Source organism: Kogia breviceps, chromosome 2 (genome assembly GCF_026419965.1).
Source record: "Kogia breviceps isolate mKogBre1 chromosome 2, mKogBre1 haplotype 1, whole genome shotgun sequence".
Taxonomy (NCBI): domain Eukaryota; kingdom Metazoa; phylum Chordata; class Mammalia; order Artiodactyla; family Physeteridae; genus Kogia; species Kogia breviceps.
In genome coordinates, this window is record NC_081311.1 from 81,055,605 (window position 1) to 81,073,375 (window position 17,771).

Genomic DNA, 17,771 nt, shown 5'->3' on the forward strand with positions numbered 1-17,771 from the left:
TATAGGGGTTAGCTAATCCTATCATTAATTGCTAGGTCTGGTTGTATCTCTTTTTTTTTTTTTTTTTGCCTCACCTCGCAGCTTGTGGGATCTTAGTTCTGTGACCAGGGATCGAACCCGGGCCTTGGGCAGTGAAAGCACTGAGTCCCAACCACTAGACCACCAGGGAATTCCCTGGTTGTATCTCTTTTAGCCAAAGGTCATCCTAAGGCTTTGTGGCTGGTCAAGAAGAGATAATGTCTTTACTGACCCAAAATCCTTGACCCCATCTGTACTGTGCTTCTTTACCTGCTTTAGTAATATTTAATCTCCCTCTTCCTCTTTCTTTTCATGTGCATATATACCTGAGTCAGAAAGCCCTTGGAAAACCAAATGATTGACCCCCTCTGAACTTCCAACAAGTTGTCTGTTTCTGGCATGGGCTGCAGGGCAGGGAGAAGCAGAGGCAGCAAAAGCAAGGCAGATTCCTCCCCTTTTGTTTGATGACCTCCCACCAGGATGTCTTGATTTTGTTCACAGTGAATCCCTACAACTTACGGCAAATTCATTTTCAGACAGAAGCATGCACGTTTCAATTTATACACTGGTTCTCTGACGTTTGGGGTGAGCCTCTGCAACCTCAAGCAGTGGTGAGGGTTGGCAGATTTCTCGACTACCAGCATCAACTATCAGCAAGTCCTACTGAAAAGATAATTACGGAGATGACAAAAAAGTCCACCTAGAAAGGCAATGCAGTTTCATGGTACTAACTGGCCATTTAAGAAGGGAGTCTGGAGGAGGTTGAAAAAAAATTCAGGCTCACAGCATGCTTTTTCATCTAGTTTTGCATTATGGCAGACTAAGTTTTAAGTTTTAAAACTTAAAGGATGAAGCAAAGACTGGTGCTAAGTTGCTGTTACAATGAAAGAGAAAAATCACCAAATCATGTAAGATTGTGCTGTTAAAATGCTTTAACAGATTCGGATAAAAGAAGTTATTCGCTAACTTTGTAACCTCTCTGGCTTATTTGACCAGGGGAATACTGATAACACACAAACAAAATAAAGACATTTTGTGCTCTATTATTTAAAAATAAGATAGAATGATGTTTCCCAAAGTGTAATGCAGTTAACAGGTATTATAAGAAAAAAAGGATCCCACAATCAGAAAAGTTTGGGAAACACTAGGTAAGTCAGACAGGTTCCTTTGCTGTAGGAGTATTCAGGGCTAATGGATATGGTGGATTTCCAAAAGGCAGCTAGAGAATGTGTGCTTCCCATATTATCTAAATATAACACCTGTGATAGGACTGGGGTCCCTTGGAACACCCTTTGGGAAACACTGGAATAGACCCATAAAAATCAGAGGTATCCAAACCTAATTCATTGCAAACTTTCTGTTTCACCACACCGAGTCTCTTATAGTAATAATCACTCATCAATTTCAATACCCACTCATTCCTAATAATTCTTTTAAACTAGACCTACTTCATGTAAACTAAAAATATTCTTTATAGAATCTTTAGAAAAGTACTGCATAGAATAAATAAAAAGCAATGCACTGCATACTAATCTTAGTACCCAGAGGTATTGCTGGACATTTTGCTGCACTTTCCCCAGTCTTGTATCTTTGCACGACACACACACAAACACACACACACATACACACACTCACACAGCAAAACTGGAATCATACTGTATTTTCGGCCAGCAGTCATTTACCCTGATGCATAAGAGCACGGACTTTATAAATCTCACAGGGCTCTGTATAGTACGACGCATCCTAGGAGCATTTCAATCCGCTAGGAAGTTGCCATGAAGTCTCCATCTGCCATGTGCCAAGAACTCTGGGCGGTCAATAAATAAATATAAAACATGATTACGTCCTGCTCTTCAGGAACTTACAGTCTATCTGGGAGTGACAAAATGGATCTATGAAAGAATTACAGAACAACTACAAATGGAGTGATTTGACTGTAACACAAATTCTGAAGATGGCGCAACCAGCGTGGGCTGTGATGGCAGCAGGAAGAGTCGGAGAAAGCAGAAGCTTGGCCTGGGCCTTGCAGCATAGAAGGCTGAGGAACAAGAGAAGCAAAGTGCAGGGTCAGGAACACACCTGGTCTGCCCCAGGAGCAGTGAGGAAGGTGGTGAGATCTGAAATCCACCATTTCCTTGCCCCACCGTGAGGCTCAATCTTGCTTTGGTCAGACACGCAGTGGAGAAATTGCCAGGCTGGTGGAAGGGACTTCAGCAAATTCAGATTTTGGAATTTACATTCTCTAGGAAGTAAATATACATTATACATGCCCCAGTGTCCATAACAAACAGATAAAATTAGTTGAAGCATAGGTATAGAATGACATAATGAATTTGATTGGCAGGCGCATTTATTCTCCGCAATTTGAAACGCAACAAATGCGTACCATTCTCAAGGTCATTTTCAACAAGCTGTCCACTGATGCTCAGATTTCAGAGAGAAGGAATTACACAGGAGCGGGGGGCGGCCAGGGGGGAGGAATATCCACTCTCAAAAGCCTCTCATATCTTCCCGTGCAAGAAACTTTGGTTTACTTTCTCTCCCCTCCTAAATTAACAAGCTGAGGGATTCCTCTGTGCTTGGTATATCTCTTTTATCACCCCTGAAAGACGCAGTACAGAGTGCCTCGAAGAAATCAGTACTGAATGAGCCTCACGCTGTGTCCTGCCCCAGCTCCTTTGACTATTATCACACAACCAGAAATACTGTTTATGTCACCCTCACTCACTAACATCCCCTCCCCACTAACAACCCCTCTATTTATGATCTTGAACTTTCCATCCTAACCTTGCACTTGAGCCAAGAGTTCTGGGCTCAGTGCAAAGTAGATTATATTCTCCGGCCCAATGGTTGTGCTGACAGATGCGATCACTGCTGCCTCTAAACGCTTTGTTTACGCCACTTAATTCACTCAGAAGCGCTGGGGGACAGTTGGGCTCTTCCCAGTTCTATTACCAGAGCTGCTTCCACTGAGCAATATTTTGGAGAAAGGTGTGTGTGTGTGTGTGTGTGTGTGTGTGTGTGTGTGTGTGTGTGTATGTTTGTAAGGGGAGTGTTCTCCAGTATACAAAGTATACTCCACGGCGTGCCAAGATATAACCATACCTGTGCGTGAACTTCCATCCTGAGCTCTGTTCAGAGTCAGGCAATTTACTGAAACCATGTATTAGTTCTACCTGCAGAATCACACCTGATACTTCTCTCCTACCAGGAATTTATAAAACATATGCACTCTTTGGTCAAGCAGTACCTAGAGGCAATGTCTGGTCAGCGGAAGAAACTCTTAAGTCCTAATGGGTGAGTTGGAGGTCTGGTTTAGCCGCTAACTCATTCTGGGACCCAGGCAAGTCCTCTGTCTCATGAGCTGTCCATTGCTTTCTGTTGAGCAAATGATGAACTGGGGGCTTTTTTTTTTTTTTTTTTTTTTTTTTTTTTTTTTTTTTTTTTTTTTTTTTGTGGTATGCGGGCCTCTCACTGCTGTGGCCTCTCCCGTTGCGGAGCACAGGCTCCGGACGCGCAGGCCCAGCGGCCATGGCTCACGGGCTTAGTTGCTCCGCGGCATGTGGGATCTTCCCGGACCAGGGCACGAACCCGTGACCCCTGCATCGGCAGGCGGATTCTCAACCACTGCGCCACCAGGGAAGCCCTGAACTGGGGGCTTTTAAAGTTTATTTAGTGAAAGCCATTTCTCCAATGAGAAAGCTAGAACAATTAGAAAATCACTCACTCTCAACTTCAAGTTCCCATAAAATGGCTCTTGCAAACTTCCAAGAGAACACAAATGTTTCTTTTTTGAGGTCCCCTGAGAATAAGTAGACCCTTGGTGACACTCTCTGAAGAAGTGTCCAGGAAGTTTTGCACTTAGAAAGTGCAAGAGTCATGTCTTAGGGATAAGGGACCCAGCGCTGGGCTCAAAGACCACCCACTGGCTGGCCTGGTCCCAGCCTCCTGAAAGCAGAGAGGTAGCATCGTGTAGAGAGCAGGAGAAGACACCTCCCAATGACACCTCCATCAGTAAGATCTATACAGTTAATTTTTCAAAGCTTTTTTTTTTGCCGTACGTGGGCCTCTCACTGCTGTGGCCTCTCCCGTTGCGGAGCACAGGCTCCAGACATGCAGGCTCAGCGGCTGTGGCTCACAGGCCCAGCCACTCCGCGGCATGTGGGATCCTCCCGGACCGGGGCACGAACCCGTGTCCCCTGCATTGGCAGGCGGACTCTCAACCACTGCGCCACCAGGGAAGCCCCTCAAAGCTTTTCTGAGGCTTAATTTTCATAATCATAAAATTCACTTGTTTCTGGAGTGCAATTCATGATCCTCAGTAAATCTACAGAATTGTGAAACTATACCACCACTATCCAGTCTTAGAACATTTCCATCACCTCAGAATGGGTCCTCTTGCCATCTGTAGTTGTTCCCCATCCCCCCCTCAATCCCAGCCAACCACAAATCTGCTTTCCATGTCTACAGATTTCCCTCCTTTGTATATTTCATATGAATTTGTAAACTTTCACATCTGACTTCTTTCACTTAGCATAATGTATTTGGGGTTCCTCCATGGCGTACATAGCATGCGTCAGGAGTTCATTCTTTTTACGTCTGGGTAGTAGTCTATAAGGATATTCCATATTTTGTTTTTGTTTTTTTTTTTAAACTTATCTATTTATTTTTGGCTGTGTTGGGTCTTCATTGCTGCGCACGGGCTTTCTCTAGCTGCGGCGAGCGGGAGCTACTCTTCGTTGCGGTGCGAGGGCTTCTCATCACGGTGGCTTCTCTTGTTGCGGAGCACGGGCTCTAGGTGCGTGGGCTTTGGTAGTTGTGGCACAGCACGAGGGCTCAGTAGTTGTGGCTCGTGGGCTCTAGAGCGCAGGCTCCATAGTTGTGGCGCACGGGCTTAGTTGCTCCACGGCATGTGGGATCTTCCCTGACCAGGGCTCGGACCTGTGTCCCCTGCATTGGCAGGCGGATTCTTAACCACCACGCCACCAGGGAAGTCCCATATTTTGTTTATCCAGTTATCAGTTGATGGACAGGGGTACAGTTTCCAGTTTTTTGGCTACTGTGAATAATGCTGCTATGAACACTCACATATGTCTTTGTGTGCATATGTTTTCGTTTCTCTTGGGTGGACTAGTTAAATTTTTAGGCCACTCAGCCAACAAACGTTTATTGACACCTACTGTGGAGCATAAGGCAGACACCCCCTTCCCTAGGAGAGCTTGCTCAGTCTGAGTAGAGGGGCTTACAGTGTCCACGTCATAGATGGTTCTGTGTCTCCAAATCCAATCCAAACAAACACAGTTGACGACTGCTCTGGGAATACAGCCACCACCCTTTTATTTTTCTGGATTGCCCAGGGGAAAAGGGCCTGATGAACAATTTTCCCATTTGTTGATCACTGATGCATATACCCGTTCAGGGCCCAGCCACCCAACTAAATAGCTTTTATAAAATCGGGAGCTTGGAAGAATGCTTTTGTTTATGGCCATTTGCAAGTGTAATTCATCTCCCAAAAATGCAGTTTGGGTTTTGTTTATCTCATCTACTCATTAAATACTTGCTCAGTGAATTTATGGGTGATTGTTTTTTCTCAGGTAGTGGTTTGGAGGGAAGGGAGGAAAAGGCTGTCACGTGTATCAGGCCACCATGGGCCCTGGGTGTCCCCAAAGCCATCCTGATTTTACACATCCTGACCAATGATGTCCACCTGCAGTTGTCAGACCATCTATTTGGATTCTTGGACTTTGGGTCAGAAAATGTTCCCACTATTCATACATGCTGAGGCCTCAGCCATGCTCCTGACTGGCACCTGTCCCTGGGAAAAGATAGAATCCACAGATAATTAAACTTGACTCTGAGTAAGGGAGAAGAAGGACACAGGGAAGTAAAAGACAAGTGACAGTTATTTTTTAATTTTTTTAGGCCATGCCACGTGGCTTGCAGGATCTCAGTTCCCCAACCAGGGAATTGAACCTGGGCCCACAGCAGTGAAAGCGCCAAGTATTAACCACTGGATGGCCAGGGAATCCCCCAAGTGACAATTAAACACACAGCATATATGCCATGTTCTCTGCCAGGAGATTATATACCTTTTTTAAAAAACCTGTCTTAACGTTGAAGTGTGACTGTCCTTGCTTTGCGGATGGGACAGCTGAGGGTCTGACAGTTACTCTCCCAAAGTCACAGACTAGTGAGGGGCTGAATACAGTTCCAAGCATCTGTCTGACTCCAAAGCATCCAGAGGAATGCAGAGCATCCTTAGTCTTCCCTTTGGAATTTGATCAGGGCCATGGTACTGAACACCCCAGTCAGAACTGCCAGCTGAAGAGGGACTTCAAGATTCCAAGAGGACAGACTCTGTTTTTAAATTTGGAACATCCTTAGTATGTATGGAACTCTGGGCTGGGACTCACCACCACAGAATGAGGGCTGTTATGAGCTGAGTGTCTGTGTCCTCCCTCAGTTTATATGCTAAGACTGTAACCTCCGGTATGGCTGTATTTGCAGATGGACATAATGAAGGTTAAATGAGGTCATAAGGGTGGGGCCCTGATCTGAGAGGGTTGGTGGACTTATATTCTCCTGTCTTCTCTTTGTGCACACAGAGGGGAGGCATGTGAGGGCACAGCAAGGAGGTGGCCATCTACAAACCAGGAAGAGAGTCCCCACCAGAAATCAAATTTGCCCACACCTTGACCTTGGACTTCCAGCCTGCAGAACTGTGAGAAAATAAATGTGTGTTAAGTCATCCTAGCTGCGGTACTTTGTCATGGCAACCTGAGCAGAGTGACCTGAGGGTATTACAGAAGGGACTGCGCTGTGTTTGTGAAGGTGTGAGGCACGGACCGAGAGCTGTCACTGTGCTGGACAGGATGTGGTGATGAGCTGTGGATGACTATTTACTGTGATAACCTCTTAGGAGAAGAAATAATTGCCATATCATAGCCAAGAGAAGACTAGAAAGACATGCAATGTGGTATCCTAGATCAGATCCTAGAACAGAAAAAGGACATTAGGTTAAAAACTAAAGAAACCCAAATAAAGTATGAACTTTAGTTAATAATAATCCGTCAATATTGGTTCATTAATTGTGACAAATGTACCATACTAAGAGAAGATGTTAATAATAGAAGAAACTGGATGTGAAGTATTTAATAACTCTCTGCAATGTCTCTGCAACTTTTCTGTAAATCTAAACTATTCTAAAATAAAAGATATATTTTTTAAAAAAAGAAAGAAAGAACTGCCACAGATGACTAGATTAGAAATATCAGGTACTACCTTATATTTGTCTGCCTTCTCTGAATTGCTTAAGTCTCTGTTGTGATTCCTGGAGATCAGTGTGTAGAGATAGAAGAAAACATGGCAGCTGCAAAGTTGTTTTTAAAAACCCAAATTCTTTCCCTGGTGTGGATACAGAATTGGGAGGTGAATGAAGGCTGCTTTTTGCAGGGTGCAGTGGGATGATGGGAGGTTTGTCCGAGATTCCCCGGAAGTTCCACCCGGCTGCAGAGCTAGTCTGAATCAGGCCTAGGTTTGGTCCACTCTCCTGCCATTACCACCACTCTAGCGAACAGACACTTGTACCAGCCTTTCTGCCCCACTCCTCACATCCTTAGAGGTCCCCGAATAACTCCCAATGTCCAAATCACAGTGCCTCTTGCAGTGGATTTAAGACATTTCTGGAATGTTCACAGCCCAAGGCACATGTGACTTGTGAGAACGTGACTGGATATGCGTAAGCCTGAAATAATGCCCTTTGCGCCTTAAGGGAGGGAAGAGGCCACTTGGGAGGGGACCAAGGGCCTGTTTGGACCCGTGGTCTGAAGAAACCTGGGCTGGAGGGGATCAGTTTTAATCCCCGTGCTTGCCAGTCGTGGCCTGTTCAGCCTCCCGAAGTCTCACCGTTTCCACCGCCTGCCCGGGCACATGACACCTCTGTACACAGCAGGCGCTCACCAGCGACAGATCAGGAGATATTCCAGCGCTGCTGGTGACCCGCACACAAACACGACACAAGCACACCCCCCTCATCTCTGCCATTTCTATTTATCAGAGGATGCCCTCACATCCATGTGGTGGGAGTCTGGCTTTCATGTCTCATGGGGAGAGCGGGGTTCAGGAGGGCAGACTGCGTGCAGCACGGCCCCCCAGGAAGCAAGGGGTGCGTGAAGCCTTCCCCCCTGGAGGGGAGCAGGGGAACAAGGGTGATATTTTAACTGGTGGCCTGGGTGGTTACGCAACTCATCTTGATGCACAAAGCATTGTCTTCTAAAACATCCCGTTCTCAGTGGAGTCGTGTAACGTACATCTGTAAGGCAGGACTGAGCTTGCGTGGTCAAGGACTCAAGTGGACTCGGCCTTAAGGTATGACAGGTGTCCTCCTCGGCTTCACTCCTCCCTGAGGGCAGGCCCTCTGCGTGGGCTGAGGGTGATGGGCTGAGCTCATTCCAGGCAGAGAGGCGTTGCTGTGGAAACGTCTGGGCCAGCCCCAGGCAAAGCTGAGAAGTTGCATGCTCCTCTTTGGGGTGTTTCTAGACCGCTTTTTGTACCCCCATCATCGGGGGGCTGCTGTCTGGAGTCCCGTGCTTTCCTGCTGCTGAAGATTCACAGAATCTAGGTGCTCACCTAGCTGGTCTTTCCTCCTCCTGCTCCAATGCCAGATCCCACCCCTGAAACGCACACACACATGCACACACATATGCATACCTGCACACGCACACACATATACACAAACGCATATATATACACACACAAGCACACAGGCACATATATACACACATGCACACACACAGACACATGCACACACATACATACACAAGCATACACACACATACACACATGCACAAGCACACACATGCACACACATACACATGCCCATACACGTGTGCACACACACGCCAAATTTCTGACTTGTCCTGGGTCTAATTCCCTCAGGGCTCTGCTCTCTGGTTAGAGCTAGTAAAGGGTTTAATCAAATAAACCAAGCTCTGGTAATGAGTAAGCTACTTACTAGACTCATAGACTGTTCCTGCTGAAAGAGCCAATGGAAGATCTACTCTAACCCCCTTTCTTTTCAGAAAAGAGAAGCCTGGGCTCCAGGAGATGAGGAGACACGTCCGATACATGAATCAGCTAGTGGCGGAGCAGGACACAAAAAGTGTCCTGCTCCCAGGCGGGGTATTTCCCCTACACGCTCCCCCCAAGTGACACGGTGTCTTAACTGAGAACGGGTCACTCGCCTAAAAGGCTTTTAAGAATTACGTCTCTTCTTGCCTCTCCCATACAGGTCCTGCAAACACTGTCCCACCTCTGCGAGCCTTCCATCCATCACTCGAATCCCCATCCATCACTTCTGGGAGACAGTGCCACTTCATACATGACAAAGAAGATCCAAGTCACCAGCGCAGGTCCTCAGCTTCCCTCCCCGGCAGCCCACATTTCTCTGTGTCTTTGCCCTCATCTCTTCCCTTCTCCTTTGCTGGGCTAACCACCTCTTCTCTGGTCCGTTTTGCTCTCCCAGGGCCTCCCCACTCCTCCCCCTCCCCCTTCCCCTCCCCCCTCCCCCTCTCCCCCTTCCCCTCCCTCACCTCCGGATGCATCAATCACATTGTCTTGGGGCCACCACAGACCTGTCCACGGCACCAGCCTCCTTCCTCTGGTTTCCAGAACGGCCTGCTCTCCCCAAGTCCCTTCCCTGCCCCCTAAAGAGAGCATAACTCCCCCCACCTCTCTCCCTGCTGGACACCTTTACCTGCTTTTCTTCTCCTTCCCTGAACACTCACCCCTTGCCATCTGGCTGGGGAACCAGCACCCACTTAAAACTGTTTCTACACAACTACATCCTTTGGCCGTACCTGACGCTCCATCACGCTTCCTCTTTCTTGGCTTTCTTCCTGGGGTCTCCACGATGCCCTAGGATCTGGGTTCTGCCTCCTCTCCTGCCTCCTATCTCCCTGGCGTCTGTGGCCAGCAGGCTTCTGGGCCAGCCTGTTCACCTCCACGGGGCCACCTCACACCTGAGCTGTCACTCGGCCACCACCACCTCTTTCTCCCAGGTCCTTGTCTCCTACATGCCACACCTGCCCTTGAAGGAACCGCCAAAGCCTCACCTTCAACTTGTCTCAATTGGACGTCCCCTGTCTCCCTTGCTGTGACCGCCAATGGCATCTTAATCTTTATCATTTTATTTAATTTTAGTTTTTCTTAGCTGCGCCACGCAGCTTCGATCCCCGACCAGGGATCAAACCCGCGCCCCCTGCAGTGGAACTGCAGAGTTCTAACCACCAGACAGCCAGGGAGTTCCCTACTCTCATTATCAAGAGGGATATATTGTAACTGTCATTTCCATACCAAAAAACTGATTCCCAGAGAGCTCTAATCATTAAACCAAAGTTACCTGGTTCAGCAGGAGTGGCGGGCCCCGAACCCAGTCCATCTAACTCCAAAGCCCTCATTCTTTCCACAATTCTACATGTGGCCGGCCTCTTGGGGGATTTTACTGTCTTGTTCTCAGCCATTAATTCCAGTGCATGTAATTTTACTGAACGTGAATTAGCTGGTTGTGAATATAGATGATCCAAGTAAATACTCTCCTAAAGATGTGTTACTGATCAATATTCAGGGTCTGAGTCCAGTGGGAATGCCAGGAAAGGAATATGAAAACAAGATGTGCCGTCAGACAGGACAGACGCCATCACCCTGGCTGCAAGTCCCTTTTCAAGCCTCGACTCCTACGTGAGGCCCAGCTGCAGACTCCTCATGCTTTCTGGCCAGACCCGTGCAAACGCCTTTCCCTCCGCCGGAAAAAATCGTCCTCTCCCCTCCTTGCCTGACAAGTTTTCTCACTCCCATTGCAATGCCTCTACCTCACAAGCCTCCTCCTCAGATTACCCAGTTATCAGTGTCCTGGTAATACTCTGTCCCCAGCTCTGAAGCACAACTTACTACCTTGCGCTGGATAATTTATTTATCTGTATGTCTCTTTCCCACTAGACTGAAAGTAGACAAAGGACACAAAGCAGGGTCGGAGGAGGTATTTGTTGGGTAAATGAAGTCATCTTGTCCACCTTCCTGTGTCTGAGTTCCACTAAGCGCTGTATTTTCTATTTTGGTTTTATATGTACCACATGCTGGTGCCTTCTTGCCTCCCCTTAGAAGACACACCGCTCAAGCTAATAAATATTCCTTGCTGGCTGTGGTTCCGCTCCTGAAGCCTGCCTGCCATCCACACAGAAACAGCCACAGTATGGGGACCACCTTATCCTGTGCATCCAAGACAAAACAAAATGATTCAATGCTTCCAAAACAAGCACGCAAGATGCAAATGGTTTCAAAAAATAGACCCAAAGCCAAATTGAACACAAATACCAAGGGAAAAAATGCAGGCATAGAGAAAGAGCTATATGAAAGTCTAGGCATACCCAGGGCAGGTTTAATCAGCCTTGCCCTGCAGACTCTTGCTGACACAAACATAGGTTACCCTATACAAAAAGGCCATTGGAGATGGCCTTTTCTAGTATCACTGGAATGCTGCTTCTAGATACTTCTAGACACTTGTAGATACTTCTAGATACCCCACACACGCACTCTTTGAGAACAGCAAGAAGGTTTGCTGAAGGTGCGAGACAGTCTGTGACTGGAGGATTGCCAGATATTTATTAAGCACCTACTGTGTGCCAGGCCATGTGCTCGGTATTGTCACCTACCTACCCTCCTCACTGCACTCATTCCCCAAATTCTGCTGAGGTAAGTTGTTAGTTCTCTTCTACAGCTGAGGAAACCGAGGCTCAGTGTTTATGATTTATATACATCAAACTGCATAAGGGAAGTCTTGATCCCCGGATCTGTCCGATTCTTAGTTTAATACACTTTCCACTATCCACAGACATTTACATGCAAATGTTGGTTTAAAAACCAAGCTCTTGGACTTCCCTGCTGGCACAGTGGTTAAGAATCCACCTGCCAATGCAGTGGACATGGGTTCAATCCCTGGCCCGGGAAGATCCCATGTGCCGTGGAGCAACTAAGCCCATGCACCACAGCTACTGAGCCTGCGCTCTAGAGCCCGTGAGCCACAACTACTAAGCCCAAATGCCACAACTACTGAAGCCCGCGTGCCTAGAGCCTGTGCTCTGCAACAAGAGAAGCCACTGCAATGAGAAGCCCGCGCGCCGCAACGAAGAGCAGCCCCCGCTCGCCGCAACTAGAGAAAGCCCGCGCACAGTAACGAAGACCCAACGCAGCCAAAAATAAATAAATTTATTTAAAAAAAAAAAAAAAAAAAAAAAAGCTCGTGGTTTGCCATGATTGTCCCTGTGAAGAGGAGGCTCAAAGCTCACCCAGCAGTAGCCCTGAGGGACTTGGGGGAGGGTATCCCCATTTTCACCCCCTGAAGGCAAACCCCAGGCCTGGCTAGAGGGAAGCACCTGTGCTTGGCATGTCACCGCCCCCCCAACCCCTGCAGCACATGAGGTCACGGCGCTCAGCCTCGGAGGCCCGCCATACATGCCCAGCCTGACTCCGAGCGCTCCTGGGACCTGTCCTGCCCAAGGTGGGCTGGGGGCTGCCCGGGGAAGGTACCCGCTGCTGAAGAGCAGAGCTGACCTGGCTGGCTTAAACAGCGCGGGCAGAGCAACTTCCCATGAAGACCCCATGAACTGGCAGACATTTCCAGTTTCCCCAAGGGAAGCGAATATCCAACCCTTCCCCTTCCCAAATTGCGCACATATCTAGGCAAGGTCCCTGAGAAGGCTTGAAAATGCAATGCCTCACCCCGACCCCAGAGGTAGCACATGCACTGAATTCAGGTGTAGCTCACAGACACCAAGTCTTTCCTAAGACTGGGATATGGGGGAAGGGAGGAGACAGCCACTCGAAGGGAAAAAAAAAATCAACCTCCTAAAGGTAGGAAATGAGAAATAGGTAAGTAGTTGCAGGTTAGTGCAGGTTAGTGATGTTCTGAAAAGCATGTATCCAACAGCCCGGGATTCCATTCCGGCTTCCCCACCTACTAGCTGTAGGTCTTGCACAAGTCCATCCACCTTTCTGGGCCTCAGAGCCCTCATCTCTAGGATGGGGCTAACGGGAACCAGGTCAGCTGCTGGCAGACTTCTGGGGACCCGCCAAGTGCGGAGCACACAACTGCCCTGCTGCCTTCGTCTCCCTCTCACTGCTTCTCAGTCTCATTGTAACAAACATGAGCTCGCGAGGGGATACAGGGTTCCTCGGAGACCATCACACAGAGGTCCCAGCTCTAGGCTGCCGTCCCAGGGACATAGCAGAAGCCGGGCTCACTCTCAGAGCCCACGGGCTCCTGTTTGACGGGGCTCCTTAGTTCAGGAAAAGTGAGGGCCTGGAACGGAGGGGTCTGCTTTCCTCTCCCTGCTGCCGGTCCCTTCCCAGCCCCCCACCTGGCCAACCTGGCTAGCTCTAGGGAGACTCAGCCTCTTCACCTCTGCCTCCTGGGAGGAGGAGTCCGGGACTGAGGCTGTCTCTCTCTGCTCCCCCTCCCATGCTTGCCATGGGAAAGCAAGGTCCTCTGTACTCCTGCAGGATGCCCGCTGGGTCTGAGCAAGGCACAGCTCTCCGGGGCCGTCGGGGCCGGGGGGCTCTTCCTTCTCCTGCGCTCTGCCTCAAGTCCCCGGGACTGGGGGGAAAGAAGACCTTTCCAGGCTGCTGGTGGCTTTGCGCTCACCTGCTGGCACTGCCACGGAGCGGGGCATCACTTGGCTGGTGGGCTGGGGAAGGCTCAGAGCGAGGCGAGGCGGGGCGGCGGGGAGGGGGTGGGGGAGGGAATGTCTCAGCCTGCGGCAGCCAACCCTCTCCCGCCTCCGGCAGCTAAGCAACGCCTCTGGTCAGCCTGGGGGCGTGGGGGGCGGCGGTGGGGCGCTCCAGACCCAGGGGACTCAGGACAGGCCTGGAAGGAGCCGAGGAGCCCGGGAAAGAGGCAGCCGGCTGGGCAGCCCGCAGCATCTCGGGGCAGCCGGGCGGCCGGGTCGCCAGCCCCGCAGGCGCGCGGCGCTGCCCGGGGGCCACAGGTAACGGGGTGCCGGGCTCCCGCTCCAGGCCCCCCGCCCCGGGCCGTTACCTTCCACTTTGGTGAGGGTCAGGACCGGACTGTTGCAGGCGCTGAGCGGGGCCACCCGGGCCGAGTGCTTCTTCATGATGAGCCGTCCGCCTGCAGGAGCGCCGCCGCCGATCGCCTACATGCTGAGGCCGGCTGGAGCGCGCCTCGCGGGCCCGGGGGCCTCCTCCGGGGAGGAGCGCGAGCGGCTGGCCGCCCCGGCCCTGCCTTCCCGGGCTGCCTTCTCGGCGCAGGGCTCACTGCGGCGGCCGCCCCGCGGAGCGCATCGTCTCCGGCCGCGCAGCCACTCCGCACCCGCGCGCACAGCCTCCCGCTCCGAGGTCGCCGCAAACTCCAACGTCACGTACAAGTGCGCTCCCCGCTCCCACCCCGCGGGCTCACCTGCTCCGCCCCCCGCCCCGGGCCGCCCAGCCGCGCAGCCCGGCTTCCTCCCTCGGAGCCCGGCCCCGGGTGCAGCCTCCGGGCCGGGCCGGCCCGCAGCTCCCCGGCAGCCCCCTGCCCTTTCCTGTCACCAGCGCAGGGGAGGGAGGCCCTGCAAACTTAGCCTCAGCGCTTCACAAGTTTAAACGGGGAGTTGTTCGACTTCGGACGGAGAGCTGCCTCCTCCCTGCGCAAATTCCTGCATTACTGGTTTACGGGAAGACTCTGAAAAGAGCGAAGCTCCCCGCGGCTGGCATTAACTTCTCTGAATGAGTCTAGGGCACATTTTCTGCCTGACCCCGGTGGACAGCTCTTTTTTCTTTTGGAGACGATGCCAAGTCCAGAGAAGCAGGGCAGCCACAAGAAAACCAAGGCTTGAGATTTCTGCCCCTGCCCCTGCCCCAGTCCGGAGCGGCCAAACTCCCAGGGAAGCAGGGAAAGCTTCATTTCCGCCCAGATCCCAGGTTTTCGCTGCAGCTTTTGTCTCTGCAGGCACCGGTCTCACTGCTCCCACTCTGACCCACCTGTAAGCCACTGACCAATGATGCTTGATAAAAAGCAATGACATACCTCTTGCATCACTAGCTGGGAGATCTCTGAGTGACTCCCTGGTACCCAGGGTGTTTATCCCATGATAATGCACCATCAAAAACACCCTGCCATCATCTCTGCAGGTAGGATGCACAGGATTTGTGTGGCCCCCAAACTCCAAGGGTTTTATGGGCATCTCATTCACGCATGAGCAGCCACCAGTTCTCTGTTTTGGTCTCAGTCTCCACTGGGAATCTGAAGGCTCCGTAGTGACTCAAGATGGGTTTCGTTGTTATTGTTAAGTCCTTACCCAGAGTTTCGGAACCGCCCCCTCCCACACTCTACCTGGTTTCCTGTCTCAAAGTTGATGTTCTACTCTGTGCCGGCATCCTCAGCACCCATAAGGGTAACTCGGTGGCATGGCAGAGGCGGAGAGTGACCTCAGAGCTACAGAGTTTCCCTAGCCTGGCACCTACCATCTGTCTCTGGTGACATCCACCTGCATGCTCCCAGGTCTCTGGTAGAAGTGGTTCCTACAAGCTGCTCTGGTAGGGTTCTTGTTATTACTTGCCCTCTTGAACAGCCGTGATGAATAGAATGGCTCCTGGGTCTCCAAAAAGCCAGGGCTTCCCAGGGTTGCTGCCTCATCATCATAGCCAAGGAAAGGTTTTAGGGTGTCCTCAGAGCCCTCTAGTGGCAGCCTCCACGCTGTGCGCCCCTCACAGGGAGCTTGTCCCCAGATCCCGAGGTGACATTACAGTAAGTCACCAAGCCTTCCTTGTACATATTAAGCACCAATAAGCTTAAAGCAAAACAAACAAACAAACAAACCTCTTCTATAATATTCTTATGTGTTATTTCATCAAGTTCATCAATCAACATTTACTATATACACAGTAACTAAAATAAATATCACATCATAACAGTACCCATTTTTTGAGCACTATGTATCAAGTACTGTGCTAAGAGTTTTACATAAATCCTTTCATCTTCTACTCACAAAAGCTCTGTAAAAATCATTGTTACCTTGTTTTACAGATGGGGAAACTGAGGCTAGGAGAGGTTAACTAAGATGTCCCAGGTCAACGGGCTGAGCAGGGATTTAAATCCAAGTCTGAACGAATCAAAAGCCTGCACTTACCACCGCTCTGCTATTCTCTCACATTATAAATGTAAAATGCAAAAATTCCCCATAACTATTCCAACTGAGGTGGGAGACACAAGTAATCCATAATCCATTTCCTTTCATGTGAATGTGGTTTTGGAAAAGTTTATCATGCTCAAGCTTGTCTGAACTGTCCACACTCATTCTACGGCACAGGTCACAACCAAACTGTCCAATAAATATCTGTCTGATTGTTTTTTAGGGATCTACTTTCTATTTATCACAATGTTATGTACAAGTCAAATAGGTAATTAAATATTATCAATATTAAATACCCCTGTCATTAATTTCACTCATTAATTAACTGTTACCTATACGTTTTTCCCCCCTGCAGGATACCCCAGGACCTTATGATACCTGAGAGATCATCACCTCTTCATGGCTGTCAATTTCTGCTTACCAAAGAGGCGGTACCAATTCTCAATTTCCTCCCCTTAATTGTAAGTACTCAGTGCTGTTCTTGTTCTCTATATTCAACTCCATCAGCCTTCGGTGCTCCCTCACCTTGTGTTCCAAACAAACAAACAAAACAACTTACTCTCCCTCCTGAAATAAAAAACAAACTTCCTCCACTCCATTTAAAATCAGGAGTCCCTGCTGATTTCCATACGAGTACTGATACCCCTCAGCATACATCTTTTTTGGGAGTAGGTGTGAAGCGGATGCATATTTTAAAACTTACATACATAAAATTATTCTAGAAAGTTAACTGTGCACTGGTGTATGAGTACACACTAGTATTTTGAGAATTCCAACAATTTGAAACTCTATGCTGGAGTTAGGCTATAATGATCTAACTCAGGGATTTCTAGAAAATCACCAAGTTCCCCACTTAACACCTAAATCTCAAATTACCAAAAAAAAAAAAGTGCTAATAATTCTTTCAACAAAGGGAGAGACATGATCCCTGAAATATCAATGGAAACAACTTTGTATAAGTAATATCCAGGCCAGAGGATGGAGCCTTTGACCTCTGACCTCCATTTCTCTTTGGAGGGTATGAATGTGAGCTAATAACTGAAGGATATCATTGGGCATCCACCTGTCTTAAATTTAGTATTACAGGGATTTATCTGAAAGGAGATCTGGGGTGACTTTTCAGGTCATATTCATTACCAGATCTTCCTTGTCATCTTCTGAAAACATATGGTACAGTGGTTCGCCCATCAAAGCCAAGCCTTTCCTCAGCTCTACATGAGATGGCAGCTGTTCTGATAGAAGCCTCTTCTTTGTCACTAACCCCACTCCCTTGTTTGTTTTTCTCTTTTCATCAGTGCAGTTGAGGAGGGGGGATATTTAATGGCAGTTAGTGGCTGCCTGGTATGGTGTGCTCATAAAGACGAGATGGTCTTTGTGTCCTTAGTATTACAGCCCGATCACTGAAGTAAGTTCACTGAATAGATACGAGGGTAACAAGGCTTTGATGCAGAACTTACACACCACAAGCCTGAGTGTTACACTCCCTGGCCTGCCCCCAACAGCGTCTCTACCGTCTCCCCACTTCCCATCTGCAAACCAGAGAGGAAGAAGTAAAAAGAGGGGGCCCAGAAA

At 49.2% G+C, this 17,771-nt stretch overlaps 1 protein-coding gene across 6 annotated transcripts in view; it reads right to left on the reverse strand.

The window, feature by feature from the left end:
- The window catches only part of SLC35F3 (solute carrier family 35 member F3), a 295,313-nt gene that overhangs the window by 105,660 nt on the left and 171,882 nt on the right, over nt 1–17,771 (reverse strand). The window contains exon 1 of one of the 6 annotated variants that reach the window (XM_067025697.1): nt 15,532–15,637. The exons of 4 other annotated variants lie outside the window; for them this stretch is intronic. In XM_067025697.1, the coding sequence (XP_066881798.1) occupies nt 15,532–15,550 (19 nt within the window). In that variant the 5' untranslated portion in view covers nt 15,551–15,637. Of the gene's footprint in view, nt 1–14,107; nt 14,424–15,531; nt 15,638–17,771 lie in introns of those variants that run through there. One more of the 6 variants, XM_059054627.2, reaches the window with a different exon arrangement.